This window comes from Pollachius pollachius, assembly GCF_949987615.1.
Source record: "Pollachius pollachius genome assembly, chromosome: 18".
NCBI lineage: Eukaryota > Metazoa > Chordata > Actinopteri > Gadiformes > Gadidae > Pollachius > Pollachius pollachius.
Window position 1 is genome coordinate 12,928,975 of NC_136951.1, and position 7,500 is coordinate 12,936,474.

The 7,500-nt window shown below is 47.2% G+C and overlaps 1 protein-coding gene across 2 annotated transcripts in view; it reads right to left on the reverse strand.

Moving 5' to 3' along the window:
• anks1b (ankyrin repeat and sterile alpha motif domain containing 1B) overlaps positions 1–7,500 on the reverse strand; it is a 119,850-nt gene that overhangs the window by 60,713 nt on the left and 51,637 nt on the right. For both annotated transcript variants that reach the window (XM_079755619.1, XM_079755618.1), the window contains exon 11: positions 5,642–5,801. In XM_079755619.1, coding sequence (XP_079611745.1) covers positions 5,642–5,801 — 160 coding nt within the window. The remainder of the gene's footprint in view (positions 1–5,641; positions 5,802–7,500) is intronic.

A 7,500-nucleotide genomic window follows, 5' to 3' on the forward strand; every position in this document is an offset into this window, starting at 1 on the left:
TAATGCAGGTTTAACAAACCATGATATATAATTAAGTTCCCAAACCATAATTATGCACAGTTCACTGAGCCCCATATGAGAGTTTAACAAAACAAGCATTCCAGCTCTATAAATATCTCCAATGTACAGCCGGAGAATGTTCAGACTTTGAACTCAAAGAACACTTCACCCCCCTCATCATGCGTCTGCTGCGTCATGGACCAGGGAGCAGACTGAGGTGAAATGAAATTAACTTTACATTTATATAGTGCTTTTCAGTCACCCAAAGCGCTTAACAGTGAAGGGGGGACCTCACTAACCACCACCAATGCGTAGCACCCACATGGGTGATGCACGGCAGCCATTCGGTGCAAGAACCCTCACCACACACCAGCTTGAGGTGGAGAGTGAGGGAATTAATGAATCAGCCAATCATACAGGGGGATTATTAGGGGGTCAGATTAAATGAGACTGGTTGGGCAGTTTTAGCCAGGAAACCGAGGAACCCCCTTCCATGCTACATTAAAGTCCCTCCCATCATGAATGTCTTAGCGCTACCTGTCGGTCCTAGAAAACAGATCTGTGAAGGCTAATCAGTATGTAAAGGATACACAAAGATCAAATAAGCGAGCACAAGGATGCTCGAGGAGGAGGCAGAGACTGGGCTGCGAACCCAGAACCTTCGGCTGGGCATCACAAACACCCAACAGACACAAACCACACAAACAAACGTTGATAAGTAAGTAAAGTATACTTCATATACTCCTCTCTCTCTTATATATAAGAAAGAGAGGAGTATATGAAGTGCGTGCCTTCCCCAGAACAGAACTGCACACAGACGGCCATATGAAATACTAATGAATAAATACACATATGCACACACATGCTAGACAATGCATGTGTGTGTGTTGACGTGTCATCACTACGAACGAGGAGAATAACGAGGAGATGAGGGGGAGAGGCTGAGGTGGCAGCAATTAAACTTCAGAGGACAAAACCATCGTCTGGATCAACCCACCGGAGGAGACCCACATACACACACACGTACAGAAAGACACACACACACAAAAACACACACACACACACACACACACACACACGTACAGAAAGACACACACACATACAAACATATGTACAGAAATACAGACAGAGACACGCACACATACATAAAGACACACAAACACACACACACAGCACTGCAGCGTACATAAACACACACACACACACACACACACACACACACACACACACACACACACACACACAAACAAACACATACTCATAAACACTGGTGTGTCGGATTATGTGTTTCAAACAAAAGTGATGGAAAAGGGGAAAGCTTTGATGAATACCCTCATAGCTGCCAGATATTTCTAGACTTGATGTGTTTGTGTGTGTGTGTGTGTGTGTGTGTGTGTGTGTGTGCGCTTTCCCTGCAGTCACCTTCGCCTCGACGCCTCTCTGATGGTGTGCGTGCATGTGTACACGTGTGTGTGCGTGCACTTTTTTTTATGCGTGTATGTATGCGTGTGTGTATGCACGTTCTCATGCCAACTGACAGCCATGAATGCTGAACTCTCCATGGATCCTGATTCAGCATGTTAATGCAGAGTTAACGTATTAAAGAGTTCTCTTAGAGCTCATCAAGGAACTCATCTCTCCCTTTGTTCTGGTGATGAATGGCTGCGGGTTCCGTACTTTCTATCCCAGGTTCCAGACCTACTGTCTATCCCCAGACCTACTGTCTATCCCCAGACTTACTGTCTGCCCCAGGTTCCAGACCTACTGTCTATCCCCAGACTTAATGACTTATTCGATATTACTTCTATTTCATGCAATAATAAACAGTGTAATTATATATGTAGTAGTATCTAGTATTGTTAAGGAGTATATTTTAAAACATGTATTATATAACAATGTTACGTTCTTCCACAGCCCTGTTGTCTATAAAGTACGGCCCAGTGTGTAAATGAAGGAGACTTTAGTCTATCAGGGCTCTAAGTGGAGGATGGAACAGCTGGGATACCCCGACCAATCGCTGACCTTTGACCCTGCTTGTCAAATATACCAGCTCAAAATACTCACACACACGCAAACGCACGCACACACATACCTCTCACCAGGGACGGTTGTGTGGACTTGCATGCATGCAAATGAGGCTCTTTGCACCACACATGAGCTGGGCTAGGCTAGAATGGGCTAGGATGGGCTAGGATTGGCTAGTATATGCTAGGATGGGCTAGGATTGGCTAGGCTAGGATGGGCTAGGCTAGGATGGGCTAGGATGGGCTAGGCTAGGATGGGCTAGGCTAGGATGGGCTAGGATGGGCTAGGCTAGGATGGGCTTAGATACGCTAGGATGGGCTAGGCTGGTCTAGGCTGGTCTAGGCTGGGCTAGGATGGGCTAGGATGGGCTAAGATTGGCTAGGCAAGGATCGGCTAGTCTAGGACGGGCAAGGCTAGGATGGGCTAGGATGGGCTAGGCAAGGATGGGCTACGCTAGGATGGGCTAGGATGGGCTAGGATTGGCTAGGCAAGGATGGGCTAGGCTAGGATGGGCTAGGCTAGGATGGGCTAGGATGGGCTAGGCAAGGATGGGCTACGCTAGGATGGGCTAGGATAGGCTAGGATGGGCTAGTCTCCTGCTCCACCCTGCAGTCTGTCCTGCTCCACCCTGCAGTCTGTCCTGCTCCACCCTTCAGTCTGTCCTGCTCCACCCTTCAGTCTGTCCTGCTCCACCCTTCAGTCTGTCCTGCTCCACTCTGCAGTCTGTCCTGCTCCACCCTTCAGTCTGTCCTGCTCCACCCTTCAGTCTGTCCTGCTCCTCCCTGCAGTCTGTCCTGCTCCACCGTCCAGTCTGTCCTGCTCCACACTTCAGTCTGTCCTGCTCCACTCTGCAGTCTGTCCTGCTCCACCCTTCAGTCTGTCCTGCTCCTCCCTGCAGTCTGTCCTGCTCCACCCTTCAGTCTGTCCTGCTCCACCCTTCAGTCTGTCCTGCACCACCCTTCAGTCTGTCCTGCTCCACTCTGCACCACCCTGCACCAAGCTGCTCCTATCAGCCTGAGGACGTGTTCTCACTGCGCCCCGATCAGAATAAAATGTCCAAACTCTTTCTGTCCACACCAGCGATTTCACCATTCACCGCCTGTCTCACTGAAAGGCAGGCAGGATGCAGGAGATGAGAGGATCATCTTCAGCATCACTGCAGTCATCGCTTTCTGGGAGATTTGTTTTGCAGGCATTTTCAGATTTAGGAGATCTCTTTGAAATCTCCTGCATTCTCCCCCCATCACTCTCACCACACCATCACTTTACCTCACTCCCTCACTCTCTTTCACTCAATCAATGAGTGCAATGAAAACATCCGCAGACATGCAAACACCAACTGGTGTACACACACACACACACACACACACACACACACACATACACACACACACTCTGGCAGTATTGGTATAGGACTAGGTATTGGACCTCACACTAGCATGGAATGGGGGGTATCAGTTCCCATGGCAACCTACAGGTGACTCACAAGCCGAGAACCGGCGGTGCAGTTGCCGTGACAACTGACACTAGCGCATCGCCATGGGAGCGAGAGGAGGAGAGCGCGCGGCCGTGGGCGGCGTTCTGTTCGGTGCGTTTTAGCTTTCTGTTATTTTCTGAGGGGTTTGTTGTGGTTGACTGAGTGCTGCCACGTTACGCAGTGAAAACAACTATGGGCACCGCAGCCCACACAACCCATCCCGTTAAGATGGGCAGCAGCAAGCATAGCTTCATAGCACACGTCCACTGGCTAATATTGAAGGAAGCTCTTAAATAGAGTGACCCCTATTTAAGGTCTGAGTGACCCCTGTTTACGGTCGAAATGAATCCCTATTTAAGATCTGAGTGAACACCTGTTAAGGTCTGAGTTACACCTGTTTGAAGTGTAAGTGAATCCCTGTATAAGGTCTGAGTGAACCCCTGTTTTAAGGTCTGAGTGAACCCCTGTTTAAGGTCTGAATGAACCCCTGTTTAAGGTCTGAGTGAACCCCTGTTTAAGGTCGAAATGAATCCCTATTTAAGATCTGAGTGAACACCTGTTAAGGTCTGAGTGACACCTGTTTGAAGTGTAAGTGAATCCCTGCATGAGGTCTGAGTGAACCGCTGTTTAAGGTCTGAGTGAACCCCTGTTTAAGGTCTGAGTGAACCCCTGTTTAAGGTCTGAGTGAACCCCTGTTTAAGGTCTGAGTGAACCCCTGTTTAAGGTCTGAGTGAACCCCTGTTTAAGGTATGAGTGAACCCCTGTTTTAAGGTCTGAGTGAACCCCTGTTTAAGGTCTGAGTGAATCCCTGTTTAAGGTCTGAGTGAACCCCTGTTTAAGGTCTGAGTGAACCCCTGTTTTAAGGTCTGAGTGAACCCCTGTTTAAGGTCTGAGTGAACCCCTGTTTAAGGTCTGAGTGAACCCCTGTTTAAGGTCTGAGTGAACCCCTGTTTAAGGTCTGAGTGAACCCCTGTTTAAGGTCTGAGTGAACCCCTGTTTTAAGGTCTGAGTGATCCCTGTCAAACATTATCTAACATTAACCGTAAACTACCCCACATAACATAATCTACAGCTGTAAACTACCCCACATTGCATTATATACAGCTGTAAACTACGACATCGCATCATCTATATCAGTAAACTACCATGCAACATTACCTACAGGTGTAAACTACCCCAACATCACATTACAGGGTAACTAAAGCTGTATTGGTAGTCGACTCAAGCAAGGGTAAGTCAGCAAGTTAACATTATGTTACTTCCACTCCTACTTCTTTTATATCATGACATGACCCCTAGCGGCAGAAATTACATATTATACTTCTTAATGGATGATGAGATGCTGTATCAAGATACATATGTGTGTGGTAGTTCACAGTCAAATCTAAAGTACACTTTCCAAAAGATGACTGGCCTACAGCCAAGTCTCAACATTTTACAGAAGAATAACATTTTATTTTGGATGCAGGAAAGTTCTGCCATCACTTCTGGTAGAAGATCAGTCGTCTGAGAGACGACTCCCCTTCACATCTCGTTTATGTGTTACAAATGAGACGATCTTTGGTTAATTGGCCTTAATGTTCCCCCGGGTTTGACATGATAAATGATCATGTTGTGAGGATCATTAGCAGGAACCACGACAGGAGCCATCAACACCTCAACAGGAAACTCCAATTAACCACCAATAAAACTTGCGCTCTCTTGCTCTCTCTCTCTCGCTCTCTCTCTCTACGACTATAGAGGTCTTCTGTTTGTGTTCCTGAGGACTTAAGTTCTTCAGTTTGTTTTCCTAACGTTGTTAGGACTTCAGAGGTCTTCGGTTTGTGAGGAATTTAGAGGTCTTAAAGGGTATATATTATGCCACCAGGTGTGAGTGTGATTAGCCATTACAAGCTGTTTTGAAAATGTGCAGCTTCTGAAATCACAGGTGGGCGTGTCCACCTAGACATATGACGGATAGATGAGAAACGTTTGCTACAGTCCACTGGGAAGTCTGGTAGACTGATCTATCCAGCACACATCTAGGTGGACACGCCCACCTGTGATGTCAGAAGCTGCACATTTTCAAAACGGCTTCTAACGGCTAATCACACTCACGCTTGGTGGTATAATATGTCCCCTTTGAGTTTGTGTTCCTACCGTTGTTGTGTGCGGCGGTCTGGCGGCTGCTGATGTCCAGAGAGCTGGGTTTACGCGTTATGGCAGAGGTCACCGAGGTCACCAGCTCATAGGGATTCTCCTCGTCCTCCGGGGAGAAGACCTCCACCGAGGGGGAGCCCACAAGATCAGCCTGGGTCTCCTGGAGGGAGAGAGAGAGAGACAGACAGAGACAGAGACAGAGACAGAGAGGAAATAAAAGTCGTCTGCTGTGAGGATAAGTGCGTGTTAGCTTGTGGTCTTGTTTGTTTCTTTCTTCTGGCTTTAACCTGGACATTCTAAACCGACCATAACAACCATTGCTATGAACACAATGATCCATCAGCTGGTCTTACCATTCCCCAGGGTCACAGCTCAAAATAAGATGAGAAAGTTGTTCTGTTTCATCATTGATATCAGCACAAGTCTTCTTTGTTCAACCCTGTGGTGCATATTATAACACACATCCATGATGTCTGTGGTTTGGTTATCAAGCATTATTGGGTTTGTTGCTTTGTGCCTTTGATTTGCCTGCAACTTCATGGGAAAGAAAAGCATTCCTGTCCCCTAGCAGCTGAGCTCTCACAGGCCTGGCAGCCAGTAACTTCTGCAGGGAGAGGAGAACCAGGGCTTGGAGCTGCTCAGAGATCCATCTTGTCAGCAGATCCATGCTGTTTACCGACGCCTTGTACCATGCCAACAACACAGTAGTTCCAGCATATTAACCACTCTGCTCTAATCCTTGGGTCTTTGCAGCCATGCATGAGGGAGGTTATCTGTAGAGCTAGGAAAGCCTGCCTCATGTTTGAACGATTGTGTGGCTGCTGTAAAATAATATCTATTCAGCGAGATGTCTCCATTCTGCCCCAACACTGACCCTGAACCAGACTTTACAAACACTGCTTTCATTTTGCTCTTCAAATTGACCTTTTACAAACAAATCGAAGAATGTAAAATAGCACTTAAGATAAGACTGAGTGAGGATTTGAGAGAGAGCGAGAGCGAGCGAGAGAGACAGAGAGAGAGAGAGAAGCTCACAACCAAACCAATTTCTCACGCAGACAGACCAGGGAGCGAAGAGGCAAAACAAAACTAACTTTATCTCTGGTGAGAAAAAACTTTAGCAAAATGACCACACAGATGTGTGAATTTTCCCATAATGCAACGCTTCATCCCCAGCTGTCACACGGAGTCCCGTCTGTGTTTTGAGAGTTGTCTTCTAGGCCGTTTCAGTGTGGAGTCAAGGCTGTTAGTACCCAGTAGCACATCGTCCCCATTCCTTTGTCAGTGAGGAACCCTTACCCTACTAACCATAACCCTACTAACCCCAACCCTACTAACCCTAACCCTACTAACCCTCACCCTAACCCTACCAACCCCAACCCTCACCCAACTCACCCTAACTCTACTAATCCTACCAACCCTAACCCTACTAACCATACCAACCCTAACCCTTACTCTACTAACCCTACCAACACTAACCCTTACTCTACTAACCCTACCGACCCTAACCCTTACTCTACTAACCCTACCAACCCTAACCCTACTAACCCTACCAACCCTAACCCTTACTCTACTAACACTACCAACCCTAATCCTTTCTCTACTAACCCTACCAACCCTAACCCTTACTCTACTAACCCTACCAACCCTAACCATAACTCTACTAACCCTACCAACCCTAACCCTTACTCTACTAACCCTACCAACCCTAACCATAACTCTACTAACCCTACCAACCCTAACCCTTACTCTACTAACCCTACCAACCCTAACCATAACTCTACTAACCCTTCCAACCCTAACCCTTACTCCACTAACCCTACCAACCCTAACCCTTACTCTACTAACCCTACCAACCC